This window comes from Dunckerocampus dactyliophorus, chromosome 9 (assembly GCF_027744805.1).
Source record: "Dunckerocampus dactyliophorus isolate RoL2022-P2 chromosome 9, RoL_Ddac_1.1, whole genome shotgun sequence".
NCBI classification, from domain to species: Eukaryota; Metazoa; Chordata; class Actinopteri; order Syngnathiformes; family Syngnathidae; genus Dunckerocampus; species Dunckerocampus dactyliophorus.
The window spans coordinates 7,422,228-7,437,264 of record NC_072827.1 but is presented as its reverse complement, the minus strand read 5'-3'; the positions used below and the strand labels follow the sequence as shown (position 1 = coordinate 7,437,264).

The following is a 15,037-nucleotide window of genomic DNA, read 5'->3' as shown; positions in this document are numbered from 1 at the left end:
ATATATATATATATATATACAGTACATATATATTTATATAATAATATATAAAATATTTAAATTCTGTTAATATTAAAAATACAGTAAAAATAAACACGCTGATATAAAACAACATATTGCACATTGCTCATATTGTGTCTTTTTATTGTTTTCCTCAGTTCTATTTAGCCCCAGGACTCCAACGACAGCACAGGTGTCAAACTCAAGGCCCAGGGCCAGATCTGGCCACCACCTTATTTTATGTTATTTTATGTTGCCCGCAAAATCATGGACAGTTTGGTTTGGTTTGGTTTAATTTTATTTGAACATGCATGCAGGTTACAATGCAATACATCTCATGAATCATTCCACATGTCCAAAAGGAGGAGGAAGGAGCAAACCTTATTTAATCCTACCCTCCATCTATTCCACATCTGGTACAATACATATTATTCACTTCCTGCATGTAATATTATTCCATATAATAATCAGTGTAATAATAAATAAATAATACAAAATAAAAACAAGCATGACAGAACAATAAACATAATAATCAAGACGCTTCTGCCTTGTATTTAGCAAACATTAACTGCTTGTATTGTTTCTTGAATTCGCTCATCTTGGTAAATTGTTTGAGTTCCTTGCTCAATCCGTTGCGTCACTAAATCATTTCATTTTTCTTGATAGATGTATTTGTTCTTTCATTTGTGAATTGTACTGCATGCAATTGCATATCTTCTGAACTTTAATATTATCGTCTCGCACATATATAAGTAAATTGGAGAGGCTCACTAGTTAGCTCAGTAGCTTGCTATGCTAGAGGTGGCCGTCTCTTATGTCCCTGCAGTGATCCTGTAGCCTGCACAATGTGATGTAAACAAAGAATAACAGGAGTGTAAAGGTGACTGTAGGGGTGTTATTTCATGTCTACAGGGCTCTAATAATGTTAAAAAGCATATTTACAAAGTCATAAACAGGCTTTCTACGCTCTAACTACCAAAATATTCCATTTATCAATATTGAATCCTACTTGGAAATTCACTTATCGCGGTTGGGTCTGGAACCAATTAACAGCGATAAATGAGGGATTTAATATAAGGTTTATACAGTTTATACAACTGTGATGTGGCCCTCAAAGGGTTTGACACCCCTGTCCTACAGTTGTGGAGGATCATTTACTTTTCAGCAACTAATGATAACATTTTGGTTTGAAATGTTAGCACTGATGCTTTTTGCTAGCATGAGAGGTGTCCTGGCTGGTCCACCGGTATATAAATTACTAAAGTTTGTAAAGACAAGGACAGATATGTTCTTCTGTTTAACAAACCAATGAAGCATTAAAACGAATTCCAGACTGATGATTAGAATCTATTTTGCTTTAAGATGAAAGACAAAGAAGAAACGGCACCACCAACCGCACGGCCGCCACGCTGTTACAAGTGGTGAGTATCTTTCAAGTATAACACGATCTATGTCGCATCCGTGAAGAATGTGAGAGAGGATGAACGTGACAGTGAAGTCTGTCTTGTGGAAAGACATAAACGCCTGCAACAGTAAAAGGCAACAATGACTTGTGGGGATTCTCGTGCCATGTTTTCATGCTTCTAAAAGCCGCACCCAAGGACATGACGCCAGAGAAGGCACCTCTGCTAATATCTCGTAAAACATTGAATAGGAAGAGAGATCAAGTTTACAATCATTAAAAGCTGTAAAGATGAATTCCTCTCAGTTTGCCATAAATCATCTCCAGCAGCACTTCAGGCTCAAAGGTGGAACACATTTCCCTATTTGGAACGTCATTCATACTCCCGTCACCGTTTACCACTGATTCCTCTGCCACCGCGTCTGCTGTGACGCAGTGACGGCAAAATGTATTTGAGATAAATGACATGTTAACGGAATCATTTCACGGTTCAACACGTTGCCGGTGATTTATACTGCCACCGTCTCTGCGCGCTCGCCGTTTCCCTGCTAAAGGGCAGACTATCTATTTGGATTCAAGCAGGGACGAAGAAATAAGAAGTACATTTCTCAAATTTTATTCCAGCCCTGCAAACTCAAATTCATGTTTGGCCTCATTCGTGTTTAAATAAATACTCAATGGTAGAGATGCAAGGTATCTTTTTTTTCTTCAAACCGATACTGACACCGCTGACTTTGTGCTTCCCAAGACTGATATGGTACCAATAAATATCAACTTTTTTAAATAGAGATTTAACTATTTAATTGTAGTTTATGCACACCTGGAGGGAAAAAGAACTCAAACAAATTGGGATTTGACCAACAGTACCAGTTGATTAGTCCTAATCAAATACGACATTACTACTACCACATCACTACTATCAGGAGAACCAGAGTATAGAGCGGAGGGAGTCACCTGCTGTGGCCCAGCAAGGTGCACTGTATTCGGGCACACGCTCCGAGCAGCTGGTGTTTCAGGTGGCTGGTCAAGTTTTTTGTGTGCTCGATGAGCAAAGTGCTCAGCCAGAATTTATAGTGCTGATGAATTGATTGTAAACAATAGTACCACAAGTGTAACAAGCATGACTGTCGCACCAACAGCTGAGTAGAAAAACAAACAGTTTAAAGCGCATGCAGAGATAGATAAATCTGCTGGATGCTGACCATGATAACTTCTAATACTGATACTGCCACCTTATGAAGTTAATAAAAACTACACCGGGAGGTTGCCTACAGCCACAGCTGTTTCTTGACCCTGCGCTTTTGTAGACCACGCAATTTTAAAAGCAACGTCCCTCGCCATATTGCAGTTCTAATTTCGCAGCTTCACTCTATCACAGTCTTCAATAATATCTGAATTAATAAATCATGCTGCTTTGTGGTTGAATACAGCCTTTTATTAGTCCGAAAATATGCATATTTGAGCAAACTGTATGTATTTTTGCCTAAATGAAGCATTTTCAAGCATAAAAATGACTGAAGTAAAATACAAACATAAGGCATTCAGAAGACGCATTCAAATTGTGATATGCAGTATTCTGCATTGTTCACTAGGCGTCAGTAGGTGAAACACACCAGACTTGATCGCCGGAACAAGAGGATTTTATTGCAGGTTTGAATCATCTCACAACAGACATAATAATGACATAATAATGGCATAATAACCATAATAGCTAAAACTCAACTCTGAATCCCCAACTTCACTTCGTATCCATGCGTCTGGATCAAATTTATTGCAACGCACACAAGCACGAGTTTTAAATGTCTTTAAATGTCTTATTTTACCTTGTTATGTCTATTATATTGGGTAAGAGGAGTGTAAAGGTGACTATTGGGTGGTTATTCATGTCTAGAGGGCTCTAATGTTAAAAAGCACATTTAGAAGTTTGTTTACAGGTTTTCTATGCTTTAACTACGAAAATATTCCATTTATAAATAAGAAATACTACTTGGCGAGAAACGTAGGCCTACTTATCACTGTCGGGTCTGGAACCAATTAACGGTGATATGAAGCAGGATGTTTGGTAGAGCAGCAGTGTGTTGGAAGGCATGACAGACATCCATTTGGGATACGTTGTGGTTGTCAAATGTCAACTGCTTAGCGGATTTCCATGAAAGGTTTGGTTCACGTCCAAGATTTTTCATTGATCACAGTGCAAAAGCCGTGTCACAGGAGGCAGACATTACCGCCACCTGCAGGACAAAAGAGGTGTAGCTGGGCAGCGTTGAGGCGCCGCTGATTGCTGGTGTTGGCTTTGTAAAGCACGGATTTATTTCCATACAGCGGGGAGGAGATGGCATTGTGACGACGGGAAGGAGGTGACAGCCTCCTCTTTGTGTGTGAATGAAGCTAATAACCCATGCTAATTGCAATCAAGACATCGCCACAAAATGGGGGGCAGTGGGAGGCGGGGGCGGGGGGTGTCGGGGTGATTGCACAATTGTGCTGGTAACAAAAAGTCAACTCAACTGTGGAATATCATCAGACATAAGCTGGGGCGTCAAAGTGGAACTGTTGCACCAGGGCCCCAAGCACGAGGGGAATTCTGGAACGTTTGGATGATGGGTTTCTTTTATTGAAAATAATATTAATTAATTTTAAATAGAATTATAATATATATTAATATTATATCATTATATATAATTTGATTATGTATTATTACACTATATCATATATAATATATTATTTAAATGTTATAAATAATAAATAATAAGAATAAAAATACAAATAAACTACAATATTATTCTATATTATATTATATATTAGTATTGTAATTATATTCATATATTAAATTAAGTATAATAATATAATAATGTAATAAATTAAATATTTTAAGTTCTAAAAAACATAAAGGTTGTGCATTCAAGCACCATGGAATAAAGTGCAAAATAGCCTTCTAGTAATGTTAAAAAGCTAAAAAGTTGTTGTTTTTTTTTAGTGCATGTAAATGCACTGACTGTTTGTGTATGGGGGTGGAGGGGGTGGGTTTGGGTTGTGTTTGAGGTCCCTTCAGGATGATGATTATGTATGTAGGAGGTCTAGAAGTTGGTGCTCCGGTGCTGAACATAACCATGTCCAACAGGGAATATTGCATTCATTCTTAAGCCAATCATTGTTTGGACGATAAACACAACAAAAAACCTCAGCATGCAAGTGGAAACAAGCAACATCTAACATTCTAACGCGCGCCCGCGTGTGTGTGTGTGTGTGTGTGTGTGTGTGTGTGTGTGTGTGAGAGCGCCACCTTCAGCTGCAGGCCGGGGGCTCCCTCTAGTGTCTTACCGTGGGATCTTGAAGAGGGCTTTAACAGGGTGCATCTCTGCCAGTGGGGGGTCTCCATCAGCCAGCTCGATGGCCGTGATGCCCAGAGACCACACATCACAGCGGGCGTCATAGGAGTAGTCATACTGCTGCTCACACGCGATGACCTATGAACACGGCATGGATTTTACTGTTATTCCTACATTATACAATCTTTAGTTGGCATGCTACACTCAGACACAGTTTGGAGGCGCTGAAGCTGGTGCTAAAGTAGCCAAACTTGTGCCTCACAGCAACTATGGTGCATTCGAGGACCGCCGAACAATGTGCAAAATCTCAACGCTTGAGCAAAAAAAATGATCAGTGACGCATAAAAACGTAAACATTAGAGATACGCGATATCTTTTTTTTTTTTCAAATTGATACTGTTAACTTTGTGCTGCTCAAGACTGACATAGTACAGGTAACCGATAACTTTTTTTAGACCTTCTTTTTAAAAATTTAGATTTAACTGTAGTTTGTGCACACCTGGAGGTACGAAGGACTGGAACAAATTAGGATTTGACCAACTGTACCTGTTGATTAGTCCTAATCAAGTATCATGACATTACTACTACCACATCACTACTATCAGGAGAACCAGAGTATACAGTATTTGCTGTGGCCCAGAAAAAGGGAACTATATTCGGACACTCTGTGCAGCCGATGTGACACTACGGAGGTCAGGAGAACCAGAGTATAGAGCATGAGGAGCCACCTGGCGTGGCCCAGCAAGGTGCACTGTATTCGGGCACACACTCCGACTAGCCGATGTGATGCCGCAAAGGTCTGTGGAAAACCTTTTGCACTTTTCAAACACTGTACCGCTGGCGTTTCAGGTGGCTGATAAGGTTTTTTGTGAGCTCAATCTATTTTTTTTCCTCTCATCGCAAAGCATTTGGTACAAATAGCACTCGAAATGTCTTCCTCGTTTGTTTACAAGTGAGCTGAAGTTACTACTAGCCGTTAACGTCACAGGCAGGAGAAAAAAGGAGCACTTGATTTGCTCAAATCTCGCCTCAATGGAGCGTTTTTTTTAAATTATTGGTTCTCAGAGCTATTTTTAATGTTATCGGATTTCTTGGTATGATGTCATAATTTCCTCATATTGGCCTGGTAATTATTGTGCACACATGTTCCAAACAGTAACATGTATGTTGTACATTTAACCTGTATTATCACATATTTATCAATTATTGTCTACTTTTAGTGAATGAGATGTTCGGTTTTCTAAATGCTTATTTTTGGAGAAAAAAAATATTTTTGACCAAAAATCTGTGAATGTGCAGGGATCCACTTTATTTGTACTGTATATTAATGACTTTATTATTCTCCATTTATTGTATTCTATTTCAACATAACACTCCAATGCAGGCTCTACTAATGAATGAACTCCTAATGAAGGCATGAGCATGCTAGGTAAATGTCAGTATTAATAAAGAGCATTGTAGATAACACATAGACAACCAATGTGTTTTTTTTATGTCAGCCTTCTATTAGAAAATCAATGCAAAATGCATAAAAAGTAAGATTAAATTTACTAACTAACTACTAAATTAACTAACATTCTGCGAGTATGATAAGGAACGTATGCTGTCATGTGACATTGCTCCTTCCTGATACATTAAAATAGCTTACATCAGGGGCCTCCAAAGGCCTTTTTTTTATTGTCCTACGGCACATTCTAAAATATTTATTAAAAACGCAACAATTGAACAATCAGCAATAATTTTACAAGAATAAAGGAAAAATATTAAAGAAAAAGTAATCTAATGAGAAAAAAGTTGTAATTTTATGAGCGAAAACTCATAATGTTATGAGGAAAAATCATCTCATTTTAGCAGCATGGGGTTGAAATATTAAAGAAAAAAGTATGCTCTTTTTTTTAAAGTTGTATTATTATGAGAAACAAAATAAAACAAAGTTGTCGTTTTTAGAAAATTAGGTTGGGGAAAAAGTTAGAATATTGTCAAAATACAGTCATGGGAAAAATGATTAGAGCACCCTTGTTTCTTCAGTTCCTTGTTCATTTGAATGCCTGATACAACTAAAGGCACCTTTGTTTGGACAAATGTAACAATGACAACAAAAATAGCTCATAAGACTTACATTTTTTGTCAGTACAATGCTATAGCTATTCATGTAATAACTTAAGTGATTTTGGTTATTATCATGAAAAGCATGGAAGTTGCTAGATATCAGCTTTTAAATTCAACTCTTATGAGCTATATTTGTTGTCATCATTATATTTGTCCAAACAAATGTACCTTTAGTTGTACCAGGCATTAAAATGGATTAGTAAACTGAAGAAACAAAGGTGGTCTCATCATTTTTTCCATGACTGTATAATAGGAATAAAATCACAATATTTATTACAAACAGAAAATTTACAAGGTGAAAGTTGAAACAGATGGAAATTAAAAAAAATAAAACAGTAATTTTAGAAGAATAAAGTCAAAACAGTACGAGAAGAAAAAGTCAGATTTGAATGAAAAAAGTCACAAAGTTGGAATATTTAAAATAAAATAATACAAATAATAATAGGCTTTTTCACCTACAGTATATGAAAAAATGGCAGTATGTGGTCCTCGCTGGAAAAACGTGGGGACACTCCAGGCATACAAGAAACTGAGGCACTGAGGTGCATGTTTAACAATGAATCCATTAATTCTTGCTTGCTATTTTCATTTTGAAAAATGAATAAAAACAGGAGCATTGATGATAACGTGTGCTTTTACTGGCTTCAAGGCGGGCCAGTTCAGTGCATTTCTCAGTCAATAATTATAATTGACACTACATTACACAGCCCGGTTTATTCTAATTGCCCCCGAGGTGCTTTTTTTTTCCAGCCCAATCATTGCAACTCATTTCTGCCACGGAGAAACTGGCAGCCGCAGTCTCCCAGCTATTAACCTTGAGACGACCTTTAGAGCGCCTGACGTGGAGGGGAATACATAATGACGCAGGGGAGCGGCACACAGAAATAGCTCAACCCCTGCTTCTCTCTCTTTGTAACGTCCATGTCAGACGTTTATGAAGCACTAAACGGAGGGAACGTCTCTAACCTCAGGAGCCATCCAAAACGGGGTGCCCACGGACGTGTTCCTTCGCAGTCGTGCGCTGGTCAGCTGGGCTGAAACCCCTAAAAAAAAAAAAAAAAAAGACACTTGAATTGGGAGGAAAAGTGCTGAGAAAAGGCAGGAGTTCATGAATAAAGTTGGCATATCATTGACTGTGGCAGCCTGCCAAGCGGCAACAACAAAAGGCTGCAATCATTTCAGATTATGTAGGACAGATTTTTATCAGCATGAGTCCACTTCATCGCCAGCACACCGAGGACATCAACATGCCCGAGGGACGCTTCCCTCCATTCACCACAGCAGCTTTCTCCTCACATGCGACATGATGCAATTTCATCAGCAATAATAGCCTTGGGTTACAACGACAAACTACATCATGTTGACAAATCCTGGATTTATTCATACATTTACTCACCGTGTCCAACAGCACGATGGAAGGACGTCCAATACAAGCGCTGTACTCATGTAATAATATACACAGTAGATCCAATAGCAAATGGAGAAAATCCACAAATAATTGATTCGCTCATAAAAAGGCATATTTCTGACACACGGCCAAACCCACCTGCTAGCTTGATGTTGACGTTCTCCTATTTCGGCTCAACATTTTCAATAAAAGTGAGCGTCGTAATTAGGGATGTAAATGTCTTTGGGGTAGACCAGTGATTACCAAACATTTTACAGCGATGTACCCCTTCAGACATTTGACCTGACGCCATGTACTGTAGCCCCTACTCCTGCACACTTCAAAACATAAACCTTCTTATCTTAATTCCCTTGAAATACTGAACATAATTCATTAATTTTACAGTAATTCCAGGTCAAATGTGTGTATTTTGCAAGGTCACATTTTGATAAAGTTTCACATGAGCACTGATAAAAAGAGAAGTAATCATCCTACGTATCTTTTATTCCAGTTTGATGTTGGCATCCTTCCGTTTGGATGGCTTGAATTTGAGCTTAACTTTTTGGTCCACTCACGATGGCTATGGTTTAAGTCTGCAAATTCATTTATTACCAAATTGTAGGAGAAAGTTTAACAATCACAATAAAGCAGCATCCGAAGTACAAAAATGCATACAGTACAACCAGCAATAAAGAATTGGAATCACACTCTTAATACACAAAATACAGTAGACGCCCCTAAAGTTGATAATAGGTTTGGGTGATAATTTTTAAATACAGTAGACGCCCCTACAACGTAAATAATCCGTTCCGAGAACCTTTACGTTATAGGGTTTTTACGTTATAAGAAGCGTAAAATACATGTAAATAGTCTAATCCGTTCCAAGATCTTCCCAAACTCACCCCTTTGGCCCTTCAAAATATTCAAAGTCCACCAAATATGGTGGGAAAATATAAGAAAAAGTTAGCATAAACATAGTAGAGCAACATTCCAATATAAAATAAGGTAATAAATAAGATTACTGTAAATGAATAAAACTGAAAAACAAAAACAATCAACTAGTTTAAGGGCGACTACGAAGAGGAAGGAGGTTGAAGGGAGAAGCCTGTCTCTCACACAAACTCATGTACGCGCTGTACAAATCAGCCAATGAGATGAGAGCGTAGGCGGTGCCCCGATAATCAGCCAATGAGATGAGAGCGTAGGCGGTGCCTCGATAATCAGCCAATGAGAGCGTGAAGCGTTAGAAGGCGTCACCAAGTGTACTCTGTTAGTCATGGAACATGTTTCCCTCTCTCTGTCGCGCGAGCTATTCAAATCGAATTTCTGAACTTGCACCGACTTGAAGCCTTACGTAATATGATGCAAAAACTTTACATAAATTCTTTACGTTCAGTGGAATTTACGTAAAAGGAGGTTTACGTTATGCGAGGTCCTTCTGTAATCGTCAAACTTCCATGTGTTCATATAATGAACACAGAGCAGTCAACAACTTCATGCTCTGTCTCGATCCTTTCTGCTCCGTTCTCCATGCGGCGTGAGGCGTTCAGGCGCACTCGTAATTGTGAGTGTTATGCGCTAATTGTTTTCATTTTTATTCACCCCCATGACAATTGGTGCACCGCACTTTGGTGGTAGACGATTCGATAAGAAATCTAGATACACGAGTTAAGATACAGTTCAAAAACTATGTATTTTAAAAACAGAACAATTCTATCAGTGTACAAATGATACGATTCAATTCGATACGATTGTAAGGCAGGGGTCCCCAACCCCCGGGCTGCGGGAAACGTTCAGGTGCAATGATTTGAAAAACCCAAAAACCCACTTTAAATACTTTAAACACAGTAATTTGTAAGTAACTACATCAAAGTGTACATGCATGATTAAAGAGAGCAGAAACTTGTCCCACTTTGTTTGACAGTCCTTGAATGCTTGATTGCACCATTCTTTATGCTTCATTGATAATGTTTTTTCATCAAGCTTTGATATTTTGCTCTTTGTTTGGCAGTCCTTGAACGCATCAAAGTTGCTGTCAGACGCTAAAAATGAAACTTATATCCATCTTCTACACTACACTTTATTCTTGAGTGTTTGGAATGTGGCCATATACAGTACATCATCACTTTCGCGGGGGTGACGTGCCAGGGACATCAGCAAATGGCAAAAAAATGAATACGCCCATAAAAATGTCTATTTTTGACACACAGCTCGTTCCACCCCCTCTAAACCTTCCTGCTACCTTGACGCTCTCCTCCGATTTCATATCAAAATTGCAATAAAAGTGAGTGTTGTAATTATTAGATTAATTTCAGCTCCAGAACCCTCCCCTTCTCTCTTCAACTGCCATTGTTCACTCGCCACACAATCCAGGTTTAAACACTAAATATGCCTCACACGAGGTGTCACGAGACACCCAACACTCGAGACGAGACGGTGCGCTAGATTGGGTCCACAAGACGAGATTTTAACATTAATTTTCGAAAAGTACAATGAAAAAATATGACTGGACAAACTTTTTTATTTGACCAAAACAATGCAGGTGCCTTTTGAAATGTATATTTTCCAGCAAATTGACAGTAAACATTTTTTTAGACCAAATAAACCACTGTTATAATAATAATGGTAAATGGGCTTTCAGTTGTATTGCGCTTTTCTACCTCCAAGGTACTCTAAGCACTGACACTGCTAGCACATTTACCTACTGATGACGAAGCATCAGGAGCAGCTGGGGGTTCAGTATCTTACCCAAGGACACTTCAACATCATCACGGAAGAACGGAGGATCGAACCCGCAACCTTCAGGTTGGGAGACGAGCACTCCACCACCTGAGCCAGGTATTTATTAACCCATTGACTGCCAGCCATGTTCAGAGCAGAGAGCTCCATATTGCCAGAGTTTTGAGGCATTTTTGCTTTCCAGACCCACAGAATATTGAGTTTTAGGGCTACGTTAACATTGAAGCTATCTGAACAAACTTTAGACACGGATTCTGAGTCACCTGACTCTGAACTGCTTCCAGTGCCAGGCTCGGTTTCGCACCGCATGGCTTAGCAACGCTAACCACTAGCCTGTTGCTTCAACTGCCATTGTCAACTGCATTTGTGTCTACGCCACCTACATCACCCATGTCACCTCTATCATTCGCGATCGCGTCGCTACTAAAGGCAGATCCACCGCCAGACAAGCTCTGTGACAGTGTTAGCTGCCTGTATTTTTTGTCTCCGCTCGATTTCTGGACACGTTTCACCATTTTCCTCTCTCAACCACTGATCTGCACTAAAAATCTGGATACACCATACGTCGCAAGCGCCCGTGCAAGCTGCTGAAGCCACAGAGAGGCCATCTTACCACTCACATCAGGTACGTAGCAGACTACATTCGTGTAACCCGCCCTGTTTCGCACCGCCCGCACCGGGACCCGAACACAGGACCTTCGCAATGGGAGGCGAGAGCGCTGACCACACGGCCAAAAGCGCAGACTGTCGACTGCGTGTTCACAAGTTCTGACATAAGTCATTGTCCGAGAAGTGTTTCTTGTGAGTGGTAATATGGCGGCCGCGTGGCTTCACAAGTCATTGACCAATGTGCTATCAAGATTTTGAGTACAGATCAGTGCTCTCAACCCACAATCTGTCTTCTTCATAGACAATCTGTCGCTGCCGGTTGGAGGAAAAGCGAACTGTTGCTCCCTACTGAGACAGAAACACATTGCCTACAAGTCTTTGGCAAGACGTCTTTTGCAGTCAACATTACTTTTTGAAAAGGCGTCAATAGACGTCTTTGGCAGTGAAAGAGTTAATAATAAATAATAATATATCATAATAATGCAATATTTTCGTTAATATGTCATCTTTCACTCTGTAAAGTTGCAGAATTGGCATTTGTGATATGTATTTTCTCACAGGCAATTCATACTGTCAGTCAAACATTTGCAGCATTTCTTGAAATGCTGACTTTTCAACTGTATTAAAGAGCAGCATTTCTTTTGTGATGACTTCCTGTGAATTCACACCATTTTGCACTTTTCTGTTTTTTATTTACTTACAAATGTCTCTGTGAATGCTGACTGTTGGTTTTTTTTTTCCCCAGATGGGAAAACGGGGAAAGGTGGATATGTTTGAGGTGGGCAAAGTTGGTTGTGTTGCGTTGATGTTGCTACCACTTTTGAATAAATTCGGCACAGTGGCCCATTCATTTGATGAGCTCACCTTGCTCATTAATATTCTCACACGGGGGCTGTGGCATTTGGCTTTGTAAGCATCTTTTTCCCTCCTAACTTCTACAACGTTACCTTGCATTGCTCCTGATGAGCCCCCACTCTATTGCTGAGTGTATGCTAGCGGCATTTTCTCCCCCACAGAGAATGCCATTACCTGACTGACAAGAGGTCTCACGCTGTTCTCCTTTGTTCTGTGAAGCCCCAAGCTGCTGAACCAATGCACAGAGTGAATCCTCACAGACTGGATCCTCCTCTGCCTGTTTGGAGCCGAGAGGCAAGGAAAACAGACACGCATGTACATGGCAATATCTGGAGACCAGCAAAATTATCGAGTTCATTTATCGTGTGATTAATTAATTTATTATTGCAAGAGAGTTTTTGTCTGAATGAGAAATCTTGTCACGTTTTAATCTCGCGAGATCTTGTGACACGAGCTCTTGTGACACCTTTACCTCACACACTTATTAAACACATTTAAAGTATAAACTAGGGTTGGGCGATATGGACCTTAGCATGTAGCACAATATTTTTGGCATGTATCGCCATATGACAATATAATTAAATTCAGCAGAGTCTTCTATGAAAAGCTACAAACCTCAGCCCATATAGTAAATACACTTGCCTCAAATTGTAAAGCACATTTATTGATTTACTGTATTGCTAACAAAGTGCAGCACAGGAAGTGCATTCGGTGTCTACCAAACTACGGTAAGTGTTTTCTATTTTTGAGTGGGTAAGTGTAGATGTGCTCACTGACTCTGTCTCTTCGTACTCAACTCTATGTTTGCGCTTGAGATGGTAGAACAAATTTGTTGTCTTCCCACCTTTTTTGCCGTCACTGTTGCTTTGCAAACTTTGCATATTGTGGTCTCTTGCTCCACTTCTGCTGCTCTTTTTTTTACCAGCATAGCTTGTGTGCTTTATGGGTTAGTGAATAAAATGTCCATTAAGTAAATGCAAAAATCCTTATACTTACATTTTTTACCTGGTAATTGAGAAATGGATTTAGCACACATTGCTACAAAATCGTCAACAAACTGTAATGCCTGTGCTTGTGATTAAGGACTATGTAGTCACAGATGCAATTCCAACTGCATATGTAACATATTTTTATGACACTCAGACATGGGGCAAACAGTGCACTTATTTTGAAGGCCGGAAGTGTGTTCTCTGTGTGTTGAGAATGTTTGTAAGACGACCTGGGTGCAAGAATAAACGTGCTTGTCATCTTTTTTCACTCAGAACCTGCACGTCGTCATCGGGCATTGTAAAAGGCTCCTTAGGTTAAAGCGGTAAAACACAATCGGTGCAAATATACTCATCCAGCCTGACCGCACTAGCATGCTAAACTAAGCCAACCCCGCATTCACGCTCTGTAAGAGGAGTTTCCGCCAACTTTGGCCGGTGTTTATTGCCATTTCAACCTGTTTAGTTCGGGTGGAGGCGGTTTACTGTTTGTAGTGATTATTTGCGTTTAACAGTAAATTCAGTTTTTATTGACGAATTCCACGATTCCGTTTGCGGAATTCACAGGGCCCTACATGCTGTGGTACATGTGAGGAGCCAATGTGGCACACAGTCATCAACTCGGCTTGTTTCCGTTTTATACCGGTATAAGTCATTTTATCATTGGAAGAATTTATACCGGTACAGTAGTACCTCGCATAACATAAACCTCCTTTTAAGTAAATTCCACTGAACATAAAGAATTTATGTAAAGTTTTTGCATCGTATTACGGAAGAAATTCCATAGAACGTAATACGTCAAGTCGGTGCACTTGTTTAATAAAGTTGATTTTAAAAAAAAAGAGTACACTTGGTGACGCCTTCTGACGCATCACGCTCTCATTGGCTGATTTTCGGGGCACCGCCTACACTCTCATCTCATTGGCTGATTATCGGGGCACCGGCTCCGCTCTCATCTCATTGGCTGATTATCGGGGCACCGGCTCCGCTCTCATCTCATTGGCTGATTATCAGGGCACCGCCTACGCTCTCATCTCATTAGCGGACTTACACAGCAGGTACGTGCGTTTAAGTCAGACAGGCTTCTCCCTTCAACCTCCTTCCTCTTCCTAGTCCCCCTGAAACTAACTTAAACAATTAAGTTAAGTTACAAATTATAATTTTGCACACAGCATTATCGTGTAGTGCGTGTGCGTTTGTCTGTGAGACCAGCTGACTCTTACACTTTTGAGTCGCGTTTCGACTCAGGCTAGTCCTCTTCCTCCACCTCCTGCTCCTCTCCACTTGCGTTCTCATGAACGGTAGGATTGTTTTTATTTTTCAGTTTTATTCCTTTACAGTAATCTTATTTATTACCTTATTTTATATTGGAATGTTGCTCTACAGTACTATGTTTTGCTAACGTTTTCTTATATTTTCGCACCATATTTGGTGGACTTTGAATATTTTGAAGGGCCAAAGGGGTGAGTTTGGGAAGATCTTGGAACGGATTAGACTATTTACATGTATTTTACGCTTCGTATAACATAAAAACCCTATAACATAAAAGTTCTCGGAACGGATTATTTACGTTGTAGGGGCATCTACTGTATTTAAAAATTATCACCCAAACCTATTATCA

At 39.6% G+C, this 15,037-nt stretch overlaps 1 protein-coding gene across 4 annotated transcripts in view; it reads right to left on the bottom strand.

Annotated features, from left to right (window-relative positions):
• The window catches only part of myo3b (myosin IIIB), a 185,807-nt gene that overhangs the window by 137,215 nt on the left and 33,555 nt on the right, over window positions 1–15,037 (bottom strand). For all 4 annotated transcript variants that reach the window (XM_054786516.1, XM_054786514.1, XM_054786515.1 and 1 more), the window contains 2 exons: window positions 7,807–7,883; window positions 4,724–4,869 (listed from right to left, as the gene is read on the bottom strand). In XM_054786516.1, coding sequence (XP_054642491.1) covers window positions 4,724–4,869; window positions 7,807–7,883 — 223 coding nt within the window. The remainder of the gene's footprint in view (window positions 1–4,723; window positions 4,870–7,806; window positions 7,884–15,037) is intronic.